The sequence below is a fragment of the Aspergillus ruber genome (genome assembly GCF_000600275.1).
Source record: "Aspergillus ruber CBS 135680 unplaced genomic scaffold scaffold00038, whole genome shotgun sequence".
NCBI lineage: Eukaryota > Fungi > Ascomycota > Eurotiomycetes > Eurotiales > Aspergillaceae > Aspergillus > Aspergillus ruber.
In genome coordinates this window covers 131465-153063 of record NW_024467334.1, presented here as the reverse complement: position 1 = coordinate 153063, position 21599 = coordinate 131465, and the positions used below count along the sequence as shown (strand labels likewise).

At 48.1% G+C, this 21599-nt stretch overlaps 8 protein-coding genes across 8 annotated transcripts; 5 read left to right on the top strand and 3 right to left on the bottom strand.

Moving 5' to 3' along the window:
- Nucleotides 1–313: 313 nt before the first annotated feature.
- On the bottom strand, nucleotides 314–2485 carry EURHEDRAFT_253387 (WD domain protein). Its single transcript, XM_040778117.1, has 3 exons — nucleotides 1754–2485; nucleotides 872–1703; nucleotides 314–817 (listed from the first exon to the last, which is right to left on the bottom strand). Exons 1-3 carry the CDS (start codon nucleotides 2304–2306, stop codon nucleotides 598–600), a joined length of 1605 nt encoding a protein of 534 aa, XP_040634839.1. The 5' UTR covers nucleotides 2307–2485; the 3' UTR covers nucleotides 314–597.
- Nucleotides 2486–2664: 179 nt separating this feature from the next.
- On the top strand, nucleotides 2665–4008 carry EURHEDRAFT_381354 (uncharacterized protein; the record flags this gene model as incomplete). The annotated part of the gene is made up of 1 exon (XM_040779404.1): nucleotides 2665–4008. The coding sequence occupies one exon, from the start codon at nucleotides 2665–2667 to the stop codon at nucleotides 4006–4008; it is 1344 nt and encodes a 447-aa protein (XP_040634838.1).
- A 65-nt stretch (nucleotides 4009–4073) lies between these two features.
- On the bottom strand, nucleotides 4074–4987 carry EURHEDRAFT_518640 (uncharacterized protein; the record flags this gene model as incomplete). The annotated part of the gene is made up of 2 exons (XM_040786699.1): nucleotides 4074–4406; nucleotides 4466–4987. The coding sequence occupies 2 exons, from the start codon at nucleotides 4985–4987 to the stop codon at nucleotides 4074–4076; spliced, it is 855 nt and encodes a 284-aa protein (XP_040634837.1).
- Nucleotides 4988–5553: 566 nt separating this feature from the next.
- On the top strand, nucleotides 5554–5938 carry EURHEDRAFT_416759 (uncharacterized protein; the record flags this gene model as incomplete). The annotated part of the gene is made up of 1 exon (XM_040783042.1): nucleotides 5554–5938. A coding segment is annotated over one exon (279 nt), but the record flags the coding sequence as incomplete, so codon positions are not given.
- A 346-nt stretch (nucleotides 5939–6284) lies between these two features.
- EURHEDRAFT_465536 (RNP domain protein) lies at nucleotides 6285–8320 on the top strand (the record flags this gene model as incomplete). The annotated part of the gene is made up of 7 exons (XM_040785026.1): nucleotides 6285–6639; nucleotides 6810–6876; nucleotides 7040–7133; nucleotides 7184–7324; nucleotides 7384–7435; nucleotides 7502–7968; nucleotides 8024–8320. 7 exons carry the CDS (start codon nucleotides 6285–6287, stop codon nucleotides 8318–8320), a joined length of 1473 nt encoding a protein of 490 aa, XP_040634835.1.
- Nucleotides 8321–11244: 2924 nt separating this feature from the next.
- EURHEDRAFT_406316 (SLM1 family PH domain-containing protein) lies at nucleotides 11245–14217 on the bottom strand (the record flags this gene model as incomplete). Its single annotated transcript, XM_040780455.1, has 4 exons — nucleotides 11245–12571; nucleotides 12617–12954; nucleotides 13014–13501; nucleotides 13569–14217. 4 exons carry the CDS (start codon nucleotides 14215–14217, stop codon nucleotides 11245–11247), a joined length of 2802 nt encoding a protein of 933 aa, XP_040634834.1.
- Nucleotides 14218–16218: 2001 nt separating this feature from the next.
- Nucleotides 16219–16728, top strand: EURHEDRAFT_526505 (uncharacterized protein; the record flags this gene model as incomplete). Its single annotated transcript, XM_040786993.1, has 1 exon — nucleotides 16219–16728. The coding sequence occupies one exon, from the start codon at nucleotides 16219–16221 to the stop codon at nucleotides 16726–16728; it is 510 nt and encodes a 169-aa protein (XP_040634833.1).
- Nucleotides 16729–18974: 2246 nt separating this feature from the next.
- Nucleotides 18975–20499, top strand: EURHEDRAFT_526504 (uncharacterized protein; the record flags this gene model as incomplete). The annotated part of the gene is made up of 5 exons (XM_040786992.1): nucleotides 18975–19262; nucleotides 19345–19437; nucleotides 19484–19567; nucleotides 19737–19960; nucleotides 20063–20499. The coding sequence occupies 5 exons, from the start codon at nucleotides 18975–18977 to the stop codon at nucleotides 20295–20297; spliced, it is 924 nt and encodes a 307-aa protein (XP_040634832.1). The 3' UTR covers nucleotides 20298–20499.
- Between the last annotated feature and the right edge of the window lie 1100 nt (nucleotides 20500–21599).

Genomic DNA, 21599 nt, shown 5'->3' with positions numbered 1-21599 from the left:
CTCTTGTGGGCGGATATCTTATTTATATAATTTTTTGTACAGGAGTTCGTTATTTTCACGGTCATGATCGATATACACGGTGCCATGACTTTTTCGTTTCTTCTTTTTTTCGTTTTTCTGTGAAAGCAAAGGGTGGCATGCGTTTTTTTTTTTTTTTTTTTTTTTTTCTTCTCTCATTTGGTACATATTTTCCGGCGGTCGACAGTTTTGTATAGCGAGAGAGTTTTTGTGGACCGTTATCTGTTGTATATCCTCCCTCGACTTCTTGCCTGTCTGTCTGCTACCTGTTGTCGTGAACAATGTGTTTTATGATTTGATGTCTTTTCGTTTGCCTCGTGTATATTTTTTTTTCTTTTTCTGTTGATCATTGCGGGAAAGCATTTTCCATGGTGTTGATACCCTGCCCTGAATGCTGTTCGCTGTTTGGGATTGGATAAGATAAAAAGATGTTCCAAGAATATAAATTTGGTCTCTCCTGGGAGCTGCTAGATTATACAAGTATTCTTCCTACAATTGACTTGGGACCTGTTCTGAGTCGTATCCAATATAACATAACAAAAAAGATGGTAGATAAACCCAAGTAAAGAAACAAAAGTATTATATCCACAAGCACACCTTCCCACTCGCCGTCCCCCCAACAACCCAGTTCTTGCTCGGGTGGAAAACAGAAACAGCCGGCACGGCGGTAATACCCTCGCCACTCAGCTGGGCGAGCTGGTCACCCGCGGAACTGTAGATGTCGATGAAGCGGTTCATGTTTCCGATACAGAAACGTTGGATGGAGGATTGTGGATTTTGCTGCCATTGGGGGCGGAGGCTGTCATATATTAGAAAGAGGAAAATAGGATCAAGTAGTATTAAGGGAACGTACATAGTAACCCAACGACCAGTTTGACAGTTATGACGAACGACGGTGTCGGGTTTCATTTGTTCGTCGGAGAGGGTCTTGTCATGACCTTCTGACCAGGTGTTGATGCCCTGCGTTGCGAGATCGTAGATCTTGAGGCTATCGTCGTACGACGAGGTAGCGACCTGACCGGCAGAGTTGAACGCTGCATGCGAAACGGATAACCGACTGGCATGTTCGCCGACGGGAACTGGTTCATCGCGCGAGAGATTCCTCAGGTCCCATAGCTTCATCGTCCGATCTAAACTTGCCGTGACGAAGTAATGCGGGTGCGTTGGGTAGAGCGAGAATCCTCCGATTTTCTTCTCAGACAGCTGCCATGACTCCACCACCTCTGTTGATGAAGGCGGGGGCGCGCGCATGTCATGGCGGCCAAAAGCACCGTCGAGGGAGGTCCAGTAGATAGTGTTAGGGTCGTCCGCGGCCATATCAATGCCGGAGAGGGGAAGGTCATCGGCTAAGGATGTCGGGGCGTATTTCTCAACGGAGGTGGTCTTTTCCAGGTCCATTTCGCGGATGGAGCTGTCATAGCTTGCGGTGTAGAGGTGTGTTGGTTTGGCAGGGTGGATGGTCATGGAGCTGATGGTGCGGGTGTGTGGTTTAAGAGTTGTCAGGATAGGATCTGGGTCGTCTTCTTCGGCGTCCTCGTCATCTTCGTTTTTGACGGAGACGGGCTTTTCTTGGGATGCGTCTAGGACGCCCAGGTGGCCCAGTTTGTCTCCCGCGAAGATCAATGGCTTTGTTTCTGAGGGGTGGAATGTCATTGTGTAGATTCGCTCGGGTGTCAACTTGATACCTACACATCATTAGCTTTGCATATAGGTACGCAAGGGCAAGAAAGCATACGATTCGGCTCCCAAGCCTCCCACAACTGCAACCCACTCATCTCCTCCCTCGCCGCCTTCAAATCCTTATCCGTCGTCATTTGAATATCTTCATCCCCAAACGTCCGCTCATACGGCTTCGCAACCCCCTTCGTCACAACATCCACCCCAATCAACCCTTCCCCACTAAGCTTCTGCCCCGAAACAACCATCTCATTAAACGAAAACGCATCCGACTTGCGCACCTTCTTCGCCCGCTCTGCCTCCATCATCGCATCCTGCTGCTCGTCCGCTTTGCGCTTCGCGACTTCGCTGTCTGCTGCGAGTCCGCGCAAGCGGGAAGATACACGGCGCGGGGCGAGAGATTCATCCTTCACGACTGGTTTTCTGGGCACGGGCTTCTTTTTCGGTCTGGAGGAGTCTGTAGGTGGTTTTTTGGTTGTCGGGCGTGGTGGTGGTGGGAGGGCGAGGCCAGAGGATTGGGCTTCTTGTTTTAGTTTTTTAAGGAGTTGGTCGCGCTCGGCGATGTTGGCTAGGCGTTGTTTTTCGAAGTCAGAGAGCTCTTCGGCGGGCATTTTGGAGGTGCGTTTCTTGTTGGAGCTTTTCCTGTGTTACTGTGAGTGACGATGTCAACTGAGTCGCATTTTGGCCGCGGAAACGCGTGCACGCCGTCGCGATGTCACGTGAGTTATTAAGCGTTGCTCTATTCTGTACAAAGACGGTAGTGGTAAATAATGGTAAGCAGTAGTGTGTTTAAAAATCTTATGATATATTTCGCTTTTAAACTTTCTTTTTATAATCTTCTATGTTGGGCCTCGGTGTTCAATGTAGATAGCAAAGCGGCGGCAATTCAACCCCAGAATTTTCCCACCTGCTCACACCCAACCGAATCCAACAACCACACCTACACAAAGCCTGTGGTCGCTAGACAACATGACCACCTCGCGCAAATGGCTGCTAGTGGCCCGCCATAGCTCAATCGCTCCATTCCTCTACCAAACACGCACCCTCGCAGCTCCGACTCTCCGCACGTCATACTCCACGGCAGCTGACGGCTCGGACGAGGATATCTCAAACCCCTCCAGCACCTCGCGCTCATCGACCACTACGAATGCCGAACCAGCACCAAGACCATCCTTCCTCCAGAAACATGCAGCCACGCGACTATCCTCGAGCCAAGACGCGTCAAAAAAGCGAAAAGTCGCAATGACCCGTAAAGAGAAAAAGGCCTTCGGTGAACTACTAGGCGAGCTCCAGAAATCAGACACATATCCCACGTTTGCAGCGTCTCAGGGGCTGAAGAAAAAAACCGAGAAAGGAAATGGTGGTGATGGTGGTAGTGATGACATGTCCCGACTCTCTGAGATCTTCGAGTCAGTTCTTGCGCAAGTGCGAGGGAAGGATAAGCGCGGTGGTGAACGGAGACAACTACGGCGTCAGCCGGGCCATATTAAAGAGGAAGTCGATGAGGAGGATGAGGTGTGGGCTGAGATGACGGTTAGTGAGGGTGGTGAGACGGTGGTTGATATCTCCGAAATACTGGGTGAAGAGGGGAAGCAGGTTCCCATGCAGCAGGCGATTAGAATCATTGTGAAGCGAGAGGCAGAGAAGATTGAGAATGTGCTGCAAGAGGCGGTTAGTGATGCCAAGGGGGATATTGGGATATGGGATGTTTGCAAGGCGCGCATTTTCTCGATGCTGGAGCATATTGGGCCGAAAACAGTTTCTGAGCAGAGGAAGCGTCAATACGAGCAGGAGCAGGGACAGCCGATTTTGGAGATTCCGGCGTCTGTTCCTGTTGAACCAGTTGTGGTTTCGCTCTATCCTAGGATACTTCTTGTCGCATTCCGTTTGCTTAACCAACACTATCCCAAGTCGCAGCTCATTGGGCAATTCCGTTCAACAATCAAGTCTCATGGCCGCGCGTCTGCGGTCCTGGGTACTTCGGTAGGATTGTACAACGAGTTGATCAGCTTCTACTGGCAGGGCATGAACGATTTGGGTGGAGTGATTTCGCTATTACAGGAGATGGAAGTGATTGGTGTGGATGCGAACGAACGGACGTGCTATATCCTAAAGAAGATTCTGTGCCAACGGGACCGGGATCTTAAAGATCATTGGTATCGACGTCGCCAAGTTGAAGAAGGAGAAAAGGTCCGAGTTCGTGAGCCGTGGTGGGATATGGCGCCGAATCGACGGGCAGTGAGAGAGTTACTTGGACCGGAAGGATGGGTGAGTCGGTTGGAAGCGCGTGTACACAAGAGGCGCTCTGTATAAATAAGTGAAAAGCTAGCATAAGCTTGTAATATACACATCTCCATCTCAACACAACTTGGACACAACTAAATTTTGAACCCCCAACTCCTTCCCAATCCAACAGCGGTCGTCCCCATAAAGCCAAGGCACTGCTTAGCGCCGCTCAACTTCTCGCCAATCGCAATGCTATCCTCGAAGCGCCGGTTGACAAATTCCTCCGTCTCGGCAAGGTTCGGGCTCTGGTCACGGGTCATGTAGACTTCTGCGCTGGCGTAGATGGCAGCCACGGACATTCGCTTGGTGTACCATGAGGCATCGACAGAAGTATCGCCGGCGAGGTTCAAGATATCAGATGAAAGAGCGTGAAGTTCGGAGAGGGAGAGCGGGATGTTCCCAGCGAGGGACATGAGAGCCAGTGCCTATACCCGTTAGCCTGATCAACTCATAAATTTTCAGATAATGATGAACGAAAACCTACACCCTGCCACTCCCCCTTAACCATCTCATTCATCCTCAACCTCTCCATAACTAAACATCTCACCTTCTCCTCCACAGACAATCCCTCCCTCTCCTTCAATTTCTCAGCAACATTCCTCAACAGTCCCCGTCTACTCGCCAACCAAAACAGTACGAGATCAAACTCCCCGCGCGGCAATAGTTGCACCGAGACATCGAGGAATCCCGAGTCGCGCGCGCCTAGAATCAGAGCGTCGCGGGAGAAGCCGTGGCGGGGAACGTGTGAGAGGGCGGCGGAGAGGATGGTGATTTGGGAATTGGAGTATTCGTCTTCTTGCGGGGGTTTGGAGGGGTGGTAGTCGGAGTGGTATGTTCTAGTCAAGGGTTGGAGGCGTTGTCGTTGTTGGCAGTGGTGTTGGTGTTGCGGTCTCGTAGGTGTAATGCGGGAGTAGGATGCGATGATTCTGGATGGGGAGGTGAGATTGAGACGGCGGCAGGAGGAGGCAATCACCCGACGAGAGAGGAAGAGGAGTGGTTGCGCCATTTTGTTGTTGTTGGAGCGTAAAGTGTAGAATGTCTAGAATATGGTAGTGGTGGTGGTGAGTCCGGAGGTAGAATTTGGCCGGAGCGGCGCCAAGACGATATCACAGCGTTAGAACAATTTTGCACTTATCTCGACTGATAGGACCAGATGGTCAAATGCATAGAATCATACTCTGTATTGGTGCAGTGAGTTCTACTTGTTAAAACTGCACCCAGTATATGCCTCAGGCATAAACCCAACTGATATGACCAATCAGATAAGCGCAATCAGTGACTGTTTTCTGTCTTTTTCCTGCGATTTTCCGGCTCTTTTCCTTTTCCTAGGCATGTTCCGTTAGCTACCCTACAGTTACCTTACAGCTCCCCCCAACCGTGCGTGATTTAGAGCGCATGTCCGTGGGTGTCTTGTCGCGTCGTGTTTTTTTCCCTGATTTCTTCTTTCCACTCACTCTTTCTCTTTCTCTTTTCTCATTATCAACGATTTGGGTAGAATAGAGTAGAGACAGCCAACCATCTTCCCACGACTACTCTACTCTTTGTCTACCTCGCGCAGTCTGCAGTCTCAACATGGGTGGGTGTTCTTTCCCTGTTAATAGCTCCTATTATATGCTGGCTTTGCTGCATCTGGTCACTATCACCACTATCACCACTGCTCGCCAATCAGTTCTTTTTGGCTACGCTTTCTCAGCTCGCCGTGTTCTCCTCTTTTTGCTTTTCTCCTTTTCCCCTCTTCTTGTCCTTCCTTTCCTCTCCTCTCTACCCTCGTCCTTCTGTTTAACCTTTACTTCAAAAGTAAACCGGCTTACACTCCAGATTCTGACAGCCGACGTCTATCGCCCTTATCAAGTAAGTGGGATTTTCCATCTCATAACATTCCTTTGCGTTGCTGTTTATATCCCACCCCCAATACTCGGTACATTCCGGACACGGTTCTCCGAGTCAGCAATCACATCACTTATACATACACGTACACATACTGTACTGTACTCTGTTGTTGATGACCGTGTTTTGTGAATTTTTGAGTTATATATTGTGGCCCTGTCCCCGGGGTCCTCTTCGCTTCTGTTGTTACCCTTGTTGTTACCCTCATATAACACACATAAACACACTCTCTTTCCGTCGCATCCAGCCGTGTCACCTGACCAAGACCCCCTCCGTCGGAACCGCACTTCCCAATTTCCCCATTTCCGGTTATACTACTACTCCGTACCTCCCCTCTCTCACTCTCTCATCTTACTACCTTTGTTTCACACACTTCCTTGAGTGTATCACTTTAATCTTCTTTTTTCGGCCAGTCCATGCGCGATTTGGTTACTGACTACCCCCCTCAGCGCGAGAGATCTCGTTCCCCTCGTCGTCGTTCCCGGAGTCCCCGACGGAGCCGTCGTTCATACTCGCCCCGCAGTCGTTCGCGCAGCCGTGACGACTACCGCACTGATCGCCGCTCCCGTTCGCCTTTGAGTCCTTCCGGTGCTGCTTCTGCCGGTGGTCGCGCTAGTTACGGTCCTCCTAGACCTTTCGAAGAACGAGTTGTCGCCAAAGAGCAAATGATGCAGACCGTTCGCGAATCATCCCAGCAAGACCGTCGGGTCTATGTGGGCAATCTGTCCTACGATGTCAAGTGGCATCATCTGAAAGATTTTATGAGACAGGGTGAGCAAGGGTCATTATCTTTATTATTATCGTCCATCATCTTTACCATACTACAATCACTACCATATCGCGACAACCGTTCCAAAACCGTTTCACGTTCCCTGTTGTTGGATTTGGAATTGCCTGGCTGACTTGGAGGGGGGGATTGTTTCCGCTTTTCGTCCCTATAGCTGGAGAGGTTCTCTTTGCCGATGTCTTACTACTTCCCAATGGAATGTCGAAGGTGGGCGCCAATATGTAGCGTGGCTGGTTTTCTTTTCTTTTTTCTTTTGTTATTGGTTTACCCTTTGATGGACTGTTGGGTTGACGGGATGGGTTCTGGCCTTCGGATACATGTAGGGATGCGGGTATGTATTCCTTCAATTCTACCAACACAAGCAGAAAACTAATACGGGAACAGGATTGTGGAATACGCAACAAGGGACCAAGCACAGAATGCTGTCAACTCGCTCAGCAACCAAAACCTTATGGGTCGTCTCGTCTACGTTCGCGAGGTACTTTCCTTCTTCCTAAACGGACAAGTAAAGTTACTGACTCAATGAAGGACCGTGAAGCTGAGCCCCGCTTCACTGGTGGCCCCCCTCGTGGTGAATTTCCCGCCCGGGGCGGTGGCTTTGGAGGTGGCTTCGGCGGCGGCGGTGGCTTCGGTGCCGGCGCTGCTGGCCGACAGCTCTACGTGAACAACGTTGGTTTCCTGTCCCATATGCCAGATTCTCCTAGTCCCGTGATGTTGACATTTTATAGCTCCCGTTCAATGTTGGCTGGCAAGACCTGAAGGATCTTTTCCGCCAAGCTGGTAAGCACTAGATCTTCCGAAATTTCGGGGTAATTCCTTGGGATTCTTAGGTTAACTCCGTGACAGCTCAGCAAGGCACCGTCATCCGTGCTGATGTCCACACCGACCCCACCGGCCGTCCCAAGGGCTCCGGAATCGTCGCCTTTGAATCGCCAGATGATGCGCGCAATGCGATTCAGCAGTTCAACGGCTACGACTGGCAGGGCCGGATGTTGGAGGTCCGTGAGGACAGATTTGCCGGTGGTCCCCCTGGCTTCGGCGGCCGCGGCGGTTTCGGCGGTGGCTTTGGTGGCCGTGGTGGCTTCGGTGGTCGTGGCGGTGGCTTCGGTGGCCGCGGGGGATTTGGCGGTGGCTTTGGTGGCCGTGGCGGCTACGGTGGTGGTCCTGGGCCTGGTCCTGGCTTTGGAGGACCGGCAGGACCCGGAGGACCCGGAGGCCCTGGCTTCGAGCCTGTATCCGCAGTGCCCCCGAACCCGTTCACGGACTTTGCGACGTCTGGTGGAGACCGGTCTGCCGTCATCTATGTGCGCAACGTAAGTTTACTTCCATTCTTTAACACGGACGCAACACTGACTTTTGTGGCTTTAGCTGCCTTGGTCCACGTGCAATGAAGATCTTGTGGATCTGTTCTCGACCATTGGAAAGGTCGACCGCGCCGAGATTCAATACGAGCCTAATGGCCGTTCTCGTGGCACTGGTGTTGTCCAGTTTGACAGTGCGGAGACTGCCGAAACTTCCATCGCCAAATTCACTGGCTACCAGTACGGTGGTCGTCCCCTGGGCATCACCTTTGTCAAGTACATGAACGCGGGCCCTGGTGACTCTGACGCCATGGACAGTGACTTCCAGCCTCCGTCTGGAATCACTCAGGATCAGATCATGTAATATTAGGAAATTATTACTGTATACTTTTCCTGGCGGCAATCCGTCGATCCTGAAAAGTTGACATGATATTACCCTGAGATTGTGGATTTTATGGAGGTATCCTTGGCTTGTCTTTTTATCTTTGCTTTCTAATATCCTCCTTGTTTCCTCCACTAGTTACCATGTTTTATGGGAAAAATGACAGGAATTGATGATTTCTGACCTTGCCCTGCTCGTTTGCTTGTATTCATCGGTCTGATAATTGATCTCCATCTCTGCTATCTCATCGAGAAATGAATTCTCTAGATGGGCGTTCCAGTAAATACAACCCTGGTAATATGCAAGGCTTTGCAGCAGGCTGTAGTGGAGTTCGTCTTTTAATGGATTCTACGTTGTGTCAAATCCTGGCATTCCTAAATGCTTTCTAATCTAATCGATTTCCCGATTGAGCATAGGGCAAGAGGAAAATGTACTCTGCTCTATGAAGATCTCCGCTCATCTCCATGTAAAGATGCTGCTACTCTGTTCAGAAAAGAAACAAAATGTCCGAGATTGATATCAATCTGTCCGATACCCACTACCTTATTAATTCAACACAAAAGTCCCAGATAAATACTAGATATAACTGCAAAGATGGATCTTGATATCAAAGCATAATCAATCTCAACTCACTTACCTCCCGACTTAAACCTCACCGATCAACTCTCATCATGGCGTCGGTGCTCCTCTACCCAACAACCCTAGGCCTCATTGCCTCCGCAACCGCATCTGGATGACCTCCCTAACTCGCAACCACTGCGTCGACGCCAACAAACCCACCTCCGCAACAGTCCGCTACTACGTAGATCGCGCACGATGGTGCCGGCTTAATCATCGCAGGGGGAACATCTGTGCATCTGAATGGCGCGGAGTGGCCGCATACACCGGTTATGTTTGATGGGAGTCATGTGGAGGCTTGGAGGAGGGGTTACGGATGGGGTGCATGGGGGGTGGGGAGGAGGATTTTGTTTCAGCCGTGAAATATATGTGCATTTTTTTTTTTTTTAATATTTCTGATATAGTATGAGGTGGAGGTTGGAAAGCTGATGGTTGGTTTGGTAAAGGCGTATTCAGAATGAGAATATGCCTATGCAAAAAAAAAAAAAAAAAAGTGGGTATCCGGTTCTGGCGCCGTCGAAGTATAGGCTGGGGGGATGTTTTGGACGTTTGAGGGGCTTCCTGTGCGTTCATTTTTCTACTTATTCCATTCTTTGTTTGGTGGGTGAGGAGCTGACTGGTTAGGGCTACACCGAGAACATCACCGAAATCGAAGACCCAGAGGTTATCGTTTGACAATATCGTCAATCGGTGGTTTTAGCTAAAGAGCTGAATTTGATGGTGTTGAACTGCTACCACAGGGGTATGCTTACTTTAATCGTTAATTGGCAACAATACTAACTGATTATTACAGAGGATACCTCCTCCACAACTTCCTCTGCTCGTAAGCAGCCCGCACGTTCACGCATAAGTCCTAATAATGAGAGACCAGCCACACCAACCCCCATACAGACGAACGCGGCAGCTCCGTGGAGAACCGCGCGCGCTTTGCTCTCGCCATCCTCGACGCCATATTCTCCGTTTTCGGTCCCCAGTCTGGAGGCGTAAAACTCTGCCCGTCAGACGACTACAACGACTCCGCTGTTTCCTTCCCAGAACTCACAGACATATATCTCCTATATGACCAGATCGTGGCCTGAGAGGTCGGATTTACTAATCTCCCCTGACGAGGATGTGATGTTAGTCGCGAGGGGACGGATGAATACTTTTAAGTCCAACCCTAGACCAGAGGGTTTGGAGTTAATGGCTGGTTATGAGCCCATACAGTAGTTTGTGGGAATAATTAAGTATTCTGGTAGTTAGAATATGTTGATTATGAATAATGAGTATAGTGTTGAGGTGGCAGAGAGTGTTGTGAGGGAGAGAACTGTGGATTTGGTGGCCTTTGGGAAGCCTTTTATTTATAAACCGGTATGTTTTATTTCTTTGACGAAGGGGGTGGATGATGTTGACGTGGTGCAGGATTTGGTTAGTTGTGTGAAAAATGGGATTCCCTTGGCTGGGAATGATCGAGGTGGAAGGGTGAATTATGGGCCGTATGAGACGGTGGCTGAGTTTTAATTGGCCTCGGACTGTTGTCTAGGGTCATTATGGAAGAGGTACAGTTGGTGAGGAGGTTAAGCTTGATAAGAGAGGCCACTGCATTGTACTTTGCAGAATAGATTTTATATCAAGAAGCAAAAGTTGGTTTACACGAAGATCTACGTGGAGAATATTTATATTCAATTGAAAAATTATTCCTCTAGTACTATCCCCAGCCCTAGTGAGTGAGACTATCCTACTGTACGAAAAATCGAATAACCAATACATCGACGTAAATCATGAATCTTATTCCATACCACCCCATCACAGGGGGATATATATATAGCCTATAGCAGTTTCCCAGATTCAATTCCTTTCAACTTTGCGCACACACATACATACTTCAAAACGCCAACACAAGACAAAACGACAACATCTTGGGTTTGGGTATCCCATATACGACAAAAACCAGAACCGTCCGTCCCAAGTAGTACACCAACAAAGAAAAAGAAAAGAGAAAACACATAAAACTCCAGACCAAACCAGACCATCTCAAAAGATGAAGTCAAATCAAACCGTAGCCGTAAACATAGCATAACATGTCATGTCAGAATGACAAAGGAGATGCTAACAAAGGAAAAACAACAAAAGGAAAACGTTAACAAAAATATAAATACAAGAAACAAAAGTGCGGAAAAAACCAAATGAGAATCGTGAGGGACTGGCTAGGTCCCCGGCACAGAAAAAGCCGAAAAAAAGATATATAGGCCAGAATGCTAGGTGGGGAATGCTCGTATATAGCATTCAGACACCCAAAGCAAAGTGGTTTATGCGGTCACATGGGGAGGGTAATGCCCGGGGATCTTCAATTCCAATGTGGACACACTACCCTTCGTGCGACCTGTAGTACCAGTGGTGCCGGTAGCGGCGGTAGTGGTGGGCTTCAAGTCTTCGCCTACCGTGGAAGGGTCGAATTGGTTTGACGTCGAACGTCCCGGTGAAAGACTCCTTGTGGGAAAGTCAGTAACTGAGACGCCATCAACCTTGATTGATGTAGACGTGGGATCCTCTTTCAAAGTCTCATCGGCTGGCTGCCGTCTGTGTGAGCCGGCGAGGTCACCGGTCCCGATAATCGACGGTTCGTCGATGGACGTGGGGAGTGTGTTGTTCGTTTGATCCGTCACATTTGTCACGTTCGTCGTGGTGGGTGCCGTCGAGGCACTCTCACGACGTCGTCGGAAGCCCGGGGGTTCCTGTGAGTGAGTGGACCCGGTAGATGCGAGCAGATTCGGGTCCGATGACGAGAGAGGGCGCCTCTCATTGTCGGGTTGAAGCATACCCTGCTCTATTTGGGTGGAGGCAGGGTTATATGCTTTATACTGAGCCTGTTGCTGCTGACGGGCAGCAAAGGCCGCTGGCCCGATCCATTCCCCATAGTAACTGTCGTGTCTTTCAATACGACCGGTTCCCAACGAGGAATTGTCATTCCCTCCTTGATTAATGGAAGGCCTGGCGGTGCTGCCGGCGTTCCCATCTCGGTCTGACACTACCGAGAGACGATTGTCATAACCGTCCAGAGGGGACGTAGATCGATCCGGGCCGGATGATCCAACAACTGCCAGAAGGTCCCGGTCACCAGAGCTTTCACCGCTGGATGGAGACAGTGGCACCTGCAAATGCCGATCAATGTGCACGTCACTTGGGAAGCGTCCGCCGGGCTGGCGGGGTTGCGAGGTCGGCCGCTCGACGTTCATCAAAGCAGCCTCACTGGAATACGGAGTCCTGTCGGCCTCGTCTTCCTCATCCTCCATCACATCACTGCCCCCAGAGATAGTGATGCTGTTTCCGCTCACGCTCCGGACATGTCGGCGAACAAACGCATTGCGAGCTTCACCGGTCTTGGAGATCAAGCTCCCGATGTCCTCGAACCATGACATCATGGTCTCATGCGTCTCCGCACGGAACACCCAGGAGTGACCCCGGTGCATGGTTCCTGTCTGGCGTCCTTTAAGCATGAACTTGTACGACGACGAGCCCGGTTCAGAATGCTGGCCTAGCTTCTGCTCTGGGAGGTATAGAGACATCATGGGAGTCTGCGAAGCCACTAGATCGGCCGACTTAAACTCATGGAGATGAGTCGGCGACAGGACATACCTAACCAGTCAGTACTGAATAGAATACCAGTAAAAGGAAACTTACCAGCCTGGTGTGTAGCTCTTCAGGTACTTGCTCTTGCGTTCCAACATGCCGGATCGCACTTCTGCAGCAGCGGGATGATCCCTACCTGGGTAGGTGATATTCTCCACGTTGCGGAGAGGCACGCGCGGATCGACCATGTCATCGGTGCTGGAAATGAACGAGTTCCATTCGTGGTCCTGAGGCATCCCAATCGGACCCGCGCGCAATTTATCGACGGTGTCGTAGGCCTCGTCGGCCTCACGTTTAAGGACGCTGGCATATGCGTTGTAGGCCTTTTGGATTTCGCTCACCACAATGGACTCGAGCTCGCGACCGGAGTTTTCCAAGTTAAGGTATGCCTATAACCTTTTAGTTTCCCCGCACCAATGCAAAAGTCGAATTTTAATGTAGAACATACCCTGTGCAAATAATTCTCCTCCTCGATTTGCTTCTCAATCTGCCTGTCGACATTCAGACGAATGATAAACGGATCGCCTCTCCCGGACGCCGCAGCGGGGTCGCTGTCGACAACATCCAGGGCATCGTGCAGGTTCCGGACCGACTTGCGGGTGCCGTCGACTTCCTTCTCCACAGTATTCTTAAAATCACTAGCAAGACCCTTGATTTCTTTGATTTTCTTATGCAAATCGTTGCGGAGGCTCATCAGCTGGTTGACAACTTCGCTTTCAACCTCGGCGGCTTTGTTCGCCTCGAGATAGCCCTGTCGATGGAAGTCGCGGAGGATCTCGGTCGCATCGGCGATACCGCCCGTTTTGAGGAAGGATGGAGGCATCGTAGAATTGTTGATGACGTTGGAAGCCGACAGGAACAATTTCGAGCGCATTTCGTAGGATTTTTGGATTTCTTTGAAAAAGATGATTAAGTCTTTCAAGATCTTGCGCCATGCTATCTAGTGTCAGTATCGGTCTGAATAAATAAATAAAAAGAAAGTTAGCAAAAGATTAAGACGTACATTGAAAGCGATTAGCCAAAGTTTCTGTAGGATTGCCGTCTGTTGGAATCGGGACGGCAAAGGCGCTGTTGATATCATCGACGCTGTCAGCACCATACCGCTCCCGATCCAAACTGCGAACACTGCCGGCGCGCATGCTTTTCTTGCTCCCACTTCGACGCATACTGCCCCTCTTAGTGAGAGAAGCGCGTTTTTTCAACGTACTTGTACGAGTGGGAGTTGCGGAACGAGACTGGGACATTTGCGAGACGGAGCGCTGAACGCCCGGGGTGGCGGCTGCTGCTTGGACAGCTGACGGGCCTTCCAAAACGATGGAACCACGCTGACTGGCTGCATCGAAGTCTTCGTGGAACCGAGGGTTGTGGTGGTGTTGCAGATATGGGGGTAGGGAATAACGAGATCCGGCACCGCCAGCGATGGAGGGGGGATCGAGGAGGGCACCGTGAGCCACATTAGACGCGGCGCTACTGGCGACAAAGGAATTCGGTCTGGAATTGGAGCGGGAACCATAGCCACGACTCAAGGCGACAACGTCCGGATGGGTAGCACCGTTATTGTTGAAGTTGGCAGCATTGTTGTTGGGCTGCTGAGGGATTGGGCCATATGCATCCTGCACCAGGGGGCTCGGTGGCCGTGCGGCCATCGCCATGGTCACGGGACGGGCGAGGGAGGAGAGGAGAGGAGAGGAGAGGGAAGGAGGGGCAAGTCAATATGCACAGGAAGAATCTCGAGTCGTTTGTTGTAATAAGATCCAAGGATGTCGTTGTAGTAGACGAGTACTTTCTCTGTATTCTCACTGCATGCAAGTGCGGACGGTTTCGAATAGGCCGATCGATCGACGGGGGAAGAGGAATTGAACGGGTATATAGGAAGTCACAGGATAGCAATATAAGAACAGAATGCAGACAAAAGAAAAAAAAAAAAAATCAAAAGGAAAAAAAATATAACAGAAAAAAAAAAAAAAGGGAGGAAAAGGAACCCCTGGAGAGGTGGTTACCAGGCGAACGATACAGTCGTCGTATATAAGTGATAGTGCCCTTTCTTTAGTAGTACTCCGTAGTAGCAGTAGTAGTGCTAGGAGTTCTGTTTGCGGGGGGGTTTTTTCTTATAATAGTTTAATTAAGCAAAAAAAGAAGAAAAGAACAAGGGAATAGTCGCTCCACTGACTATTTGATGTTCATCAGGAGGCAATTGAGTAGCATTCACAGAATAAAAATACTTTCAAGTACAGGGTACGGAGTACATACTCAGGAAAGAGAAGAGTATATACCTCTAAAAGAATCCGGTTGAATGACGTCTTGACCAGAAATCCCGAAAAATGCGACGGTATGACTTCTACTACTATGTATGCATGTGTGTAAGTGTATATACTCCGTATACGGATCTCTCCCTAAGATACGGGACTCCCGGATGGTTCTATGATGAAGTGATGAGAGTTTGATCAGTTAATTGGCAGAGGGGTTCATGTACTTACAAGTCCAGTAATTCCGTTGCCTGTTCAGGAGTCGGAGTGGCTTATACTCTTTTTCTCCGTTTCTGGATGGCTTCGATGGAACCCCCAACAGCCAATGTTTTCGCATCTTTCATGAAGATCGTTCACTGTGATTTTACCAGTTAATATCAAATTCCATTAGAGTTGCCCCTTTTCTACCTGTGGCAAATCGCTGATTATCTAATATTATATCATGCACGGGGCATCTTCCGGCTGGCCGGATAAAGCCGAATTAAGACTGTCCGTACTATGCACGGAGGCAGAGGGGTTGAGGGGTCGAACATAACAAGAGGGAGTCCATGACGGACCGCTGATTCATGAAGAAAAGGGTCCATGGTTGTCGTGAGGAGAACCCGTTCAGCCCTTTGTCCAGATTTCCTAATCGGGTATTCATGAAGCTATCGTGTTGTCATCACCTATGTCGTCTTATCTCGAAGACCACAACCAAGGTACAAAATTCAATTGAGTCTGAATCATGTATTTCAGGATATCAATTCCGTGCCGGACTTAGAGTACAGAATACAGAGTACGGAATAACTCAGGGTGACGCCGGAAAGGCCACAAAACGTCGTGGCCCTTAAGCTACATTTTCGTGGCATTTCCTTCCTGGCGCCGCCGCTTTGAAGCGGGCCCTGGTAAATTTCCTGAACAGGTAAAGTGGGAATGAAACTCACCAACAAGTAGAAGAGCCGTAAAAAGCATATCAGAAATAGGCTAACCAAAGCAGCTGTCAGAGCAGGATGCAAAACGCATACTGGGAGCCAAGGAGCAGATGGAGAAATTGGAGGGCATGTAGGGCTGATTCGAATACGGATACCGCCCTAATCTAGGCATATTCGAGATTCATATCTGCCATAGAAATTACATCGAATAAATATTCGAAATCTGTATCCGCCTTCTAAAAGTACGTCGAATAATATCGCCGCAGATATCGCTTTCCAGTCACGTGTCACTAGAAAAAAAATTTCCTAATCGGGCTAACATGATATTATTTTCGTAACATAGTATTTGGATAGGTTAATTCTCTATCCTCAGGGGCTCAGAGGGCCCAAGACTGGCTGGCTTTCCAGGTCACAGCTTGGTGAGGATTTCACAATTTGATTTTGTACCTTGATCTATTAATCGCTTGTCTTCTATTACCTGCTATCTACTATCAAAATGGAAACTCGGGGAAACCGTCAAAACTACTTAATGCTAATGATGATGATGATGATGATGATGATGAAGAAGAAGAAGAAGAAGAAGAAGAAGAAGAAGAAGAAGAAGAAGAAGAAGAAGAAGAAGAAGAAGAAGAAGAAGAAGAAGAAGCTTTACCTGAGGATCAATGATCGAGTCCAGATACTGGTTTATCAATTCTGTCTACCTTCAGCCAGTCAGAGCTTAATACATTTCATGATATCCCTGATGTTGAGATCAACCCGTCAACTACAACAGCTGCTGATTCTTCCATTATATCTTATGCCTCCCAAAATCCCCTGCCTACAACGAACCTGTCTACAACAAACCTGCCTACGACAAAGAAAGAAGCATGGTTCTGGGCCTATTTCACTAAGCATGAGGTTCACCGAGAGTGGTATACAAAAAGCACAAGAAACGAAAGTTGATGAATACCGATATTCAATGCTCCATTATGGATCAAAAGTACTGGCAAGCAATGTTGCTGCATGACAACAGATTCAAAGAGGCAGGGTTCTACAAGCAACCTGACACTTCATCTCTTACAGAAGCATTCTATCTATCCTCTTGGTGTTTCATCCCCCGAACCAGTCAAAAACACAGGGGCAATCATGCCTAGCTTTGGGGGAAAAGAGAGGAGAATCCTACTTCCCAACAACAGCTGGAAAATGATATCCACTGGATTGTTGTTGCTAAACAATCTTTTACAACAATCGAATCTCCAGCATTCCGGCAAATCTTTCTTAACATCCCAGGGATCACGCTTCCATTTATATCCCGACATACCCTTCGGCAGCGGCTTATGGATGGCTTTATCTTACAACGTGCTCAATTGAAGGAGGAGCTTGGGGTATCTTGCAAAACAATTGCTATATCTCTTGATATCCGGACAAGCGAAAACCATCTTCCGATCCTAGAGGTAATTGGCCACTGGTTACAGAGTGCTTTGATTACCAAGAAAGGGTTCTTGAATTCAAGGCGCTTTCAGGTCCCCACAGTGGAGAAAATCTAGCTGCCGCAGTTGAAGATATGCTTGTGGAGCTTGATCTTGAATGCAAGTTGCTTACAATAACAGCCGACAATGTCAGTAATAACGAGCGGATGTTATCACAATTATCTCAGAATCTGAGGCAAAAGCTTGGAATTTATCCTTTATTCCGTGGCCCATGCAGCTATGTCCGTTGCTTGGCCCATATCTTGAATCTCATTGCCAAAGATTCCTCCGCATTTTGAAATCTGGGAATATGGAAGAAGCACATACTCTGTGTGGTAACCTCAAGGAAGGAGAACAATGGTCTATTGAGACTCAAGAACTTTTGGCAAGGCTTTGTATCCTAGCTCTCTGGATACACCGGAGTCCAACAAAGACAAAAATGAAATGAGATCTGCAAGATCATAAATCTCCCAAACAAATACATTGAATATGTTGTTGACGCACGGTGAAATTCTACAATTCGGATGTTAGATGATGCTTTGAGGCAAAATGCCAGGTTGGAAGTTTCTCCAATTGCAGACAGATTTTCCTCGATTTACGACAAAGGATTGGTTACGGCTTTCCCAAATCCACAATGTACTTTCTAAATTCAATGAGCTGACTCTCTTTGTGTCAGAAAAGAAGCCTCAGATCAGTCTTCCTGTCCCAACAGAAATACAGATAAGATAGACATCTTTTGATAGCAAAAAAAGGGCCCTATAGACTCCAGGATGAAAGAGGAAAAGAAGAGAGCGAATATAGGGGGCAGGAGCGACAGCAGAAGTGCTGGGCAGTCACGAATGGCTTTTCGTGTGGGAAAATGGCAGAATGGGCATGGCGGTTAGGTACTGTACTGGCGGCGTTACTTACCTATGTACATAGCTGAAGTTGAAAGAATCTCCTTTCTTTCTCGTCCTCTTCTTCTTCCGCTCCATTCTCCATTAGATAAATATTTATTATAATATCAGGTGCTTATCAACCCCAACCTGATCCAAAGTCAGTCTTCGACAAGGGTTAAGGATCTAACTTCTAAGCAAATATTGGACTTTGCTTGCTATAACGGCGCCTATAACTCGGCTCCTCCCATAGAGAGTATAACGGTGCCTACAATTCGGCTCCTTCCATATAGAGCTGCAGTTGGTTAGGCACTAACGTACATGCCCACCATGAACTCAACTTCCTCTTCACTACCATCAAAGTCCTTTACCCCTCCATCTTGACCTTCATATCTCCTCTCACAGTCATCTACATTACCCTCTGCCACACGACGGCAATACACTGTACTCATCATGCTAGGCCCATGTACCTATGAGCGTGGTAATTACAAGTGTCTATGCACCCAGGGGATAGTCCCTGAGATCACCAACTCGAATTTCAATGATGCTCAGACCTGTGACACATGCTTGCATCCAATAGCCATGCACCTTGATTATGGCTAGTTCCTTATACCTCCTATAAGTTGAGGCTCTGTGGCTATTGCACACTTAGCTCGTCCAGGCCCCTCCTGCTACTACTGCTCCTTCTTTCTCCGGGAACGCTTCGCCTGATAACACCACTTCTGGCAATCATCCACCAAAAAGGAGAACCAGGCCTTATAGTAAATTGTTCCTGATTGAAAAGTACATAGAGGTAATCTTATTCTTTCACAGATCTCTCAAGTCAGGTTCATCCTCGGATAAAATCGGTCAATGAGTTGATAGAGCGACTTCATTACTATCATATCATTCGGGTGCGCGGCACACCAGCTTCCAGGAAAACGACTTTGATGAACATTGTGGTCAATCAATTGTTTGAGAGTTCATGGCAAAGAAAAGCCTATTTATGTCTTACAGATTGGAATGAGAGGATAATTAGAGGACAAGGCGGCTGGGATGCATATTTAGAGCAGGAGACGGGTGTCCATGGTGACCAGTGGCTCACCTACTCGGCCTATCTGGTTATAGATGAGGCAAAAGAGTCGTACTGGGATGGCGCACTGGGGCAGATCTCTTCAAGCGTATTGAACTTGATTCCAGCCCATACATCCTCCTCTTCACATCATACGGCTCACCAGGTAGGGGCTTTGGGGATTCAACGAGGGGAAACATAGAAAAACTCCTTTAATATTTGCTCCTGAGCTGCAGATATCACTGCAGACATATGAAAATGTCAGAGGCTATAACCTGTTTCGAGCACCTTTTTTGACACCAGTTGGCCTGCTACTTGACAAGGATGAAGTAATGGATGTGGTAACACTAATCACAAAACAAATGCAGTCACGTCCGTCTCTAACAGGACCTCAAGGAGGGACTTGTTTTATTCAGTGATGGGCATATAGGATTGCTCAAAAGTCTGCTAAGTGCCCTAAGCAGTATACAGGTAAGTATTCCCTATTGGTTACAATCCAGATATGGAATTCCCTCTCACATGGATCTTTCAATAGGATATCTATGACATTCTACGGAAAGGCAGGACGCTTGATTGGCAGACCATGGCTAGAATCCTCTTTGGTCAACCTCGAGTGTTCTTCCGACATCTTTCTACCTAGCCATTTGCTCGGGGCTTGCCTAGACCTGATGAAACACAATCAGGCGATGCAATCAGAGTTTTTAAAAAGACTATCCTTTACCATGGTGCCCTGAGGTCTGAAGCTGAAAAGGAAGATCCGGAATTCCAACAAGCTCTTGAGAACATTTGTCGCAATGGATGGCTGCATGAAGAGAGATCAGGTCAGGATTCTCATTATGTATTTGCCAGTCCAATACACTGGTGGTAGGTGCCTATTCAAGCCGCGTTACTTTTTTTTTTTTTTTTTTTTTTTTTTTTTTTTTTTTTTTTTTTTTTTGGTGGCCCTGCTGATAGGCCACTCTCTAGGTATTGTAACATCATTTACATGGATGCAAAGCGTGATAATGAAATCAGACACAGCACACCACTTGATCTGACAATTGATGCCATTAAGCATTTCAGACCCTCTCAGCTGTCAGATGCCCCCCGCTCAGTGAAAGGAAGTACATCTCCCATTGAGGACCAATATCAAAAAGAATTTTGCCGCTGCCTAATACCAATAGTAGTAGTAGTATTAATAGATTCCTCAAGTCTTTACTGACCTGTTAACTAATACATCCATTCTATTATACACGAGATGGGTATCTTCTATAAAACCCAATCGTGACAATAGCCATACCAACCACTCCTTCAACTTCTACGCCTCCAACACCTCAGTCATCTCACTATGAGCCTTAACCATAGCATCATCCCCACCCTCCCCAGTCTTTAGGAACGTACTCATCTCTCTAACCGACTTCTTCCCAACATAACAGCAACCAATCTACCAAATCCCAACGCCAATCCCACATATAGCGGAAATATAGCCCTAAGCCCATCAAGCAGGTTCTCAGAATTCACAAGCCGCTTAGGCCGCATCTGGAGGGTATCGCAGAGGATAATCTCCTGCACCGCAGCATTGTGGATATGGCGACTGCCTCTGCCTAGTTTGACGCCGCTGATCACAAGGCCATGGTGGTCTGCTATGACTTTGGTGGAATTAGAATCATGTGTCAGCCGTGAGTGTGGCAAATAAACTGTGCAACCAGTTCTTCTACACCAATTAATTCTCCTTCACCTGCAGGTTAGGGAAGGCTGAGTTGTCGTCTGTGCATCCAGAACTCTGACAGAAGGAGTCAAGAATGTAGTCAAAGTGGAAATGGCTGATGCTGCTGCACTAACAATTGGAATACAATAATTATCAGGTCATTCTTCGAACAAGGCAATCAATCGTAGTGTTGTAAGCATGAACATGGCAGTGATATTCATAGGAAACCGACCCATCAGGGGACGCTCAGCCAGTGGGGTATGAGGGCTTGAGAATGATGTGATTAAAAATTACGGTCGACCATTCAATTTACAGGGCATCACTGTGTCTAAAACATTATTCTCTGTTAGCAGAGCTTTTCAACATGAGTGGGGGGACTATACTGGTGTGAAAGACTGCAATGATTATGACTGCATCCAGCAAAAAGGAGGTGGCGCAATGAGAGGGCCTACACAGAAATCAAATAGCAAAAATGCCTCACCAAGCTTAGAGGCGGTACGGGCGAAAAATGAAAGGAAAACAGCACAAATTTGGTCGAAGTTGAAGCAGCGATGGAGGGCGACTTTATAGAGCACGCACAGCGATGCCAAGCGGCAATGGGACGCTAAACATAAACAGGCACGCTATACCACTTCTAGTAATTCAGCGTCACCCAAAAGCCCGGACCGGAGCAGATTACTGCACATACTGATGTTAATGTCACGTGACATTATTGAAAGGAGAGCATACCCCTAGGTACTCACTGCATACCCCGTACCTATGGGAACTTATGATTCCTTGCATCTGCCCGGCATAAAATGTAGCGAATGCTTGTAG

What these genes read in the sequence shown, in the direction of transcription:
- EURHEDRAFT_253387 (XM_040778117.1), bottom strand. Translation starts at nt 2,306, where the DNA reads ATGCCCGCCGAAGAGCTCTCTGACTTCGAAAAACAACGCCTAGCCAAC. An exon ending in GGAGGCTTGGGAGCCGAATC is followed by an intron (nt 1,704 to 1,753) that starts GTATGCTTTCTT and finishes AATGATGTGTAG; the next exon opens with GTATCAAGTTGACACCCGAG. An exon ending in ACTGGTCGTTGGGTTACTAT is followed by an intron (nt 818 to 871) that starts GTACGTTCCCTT and finishes AATATATGACAG; the next exon opens with CCTCCGCCCCCAATGGCAGC.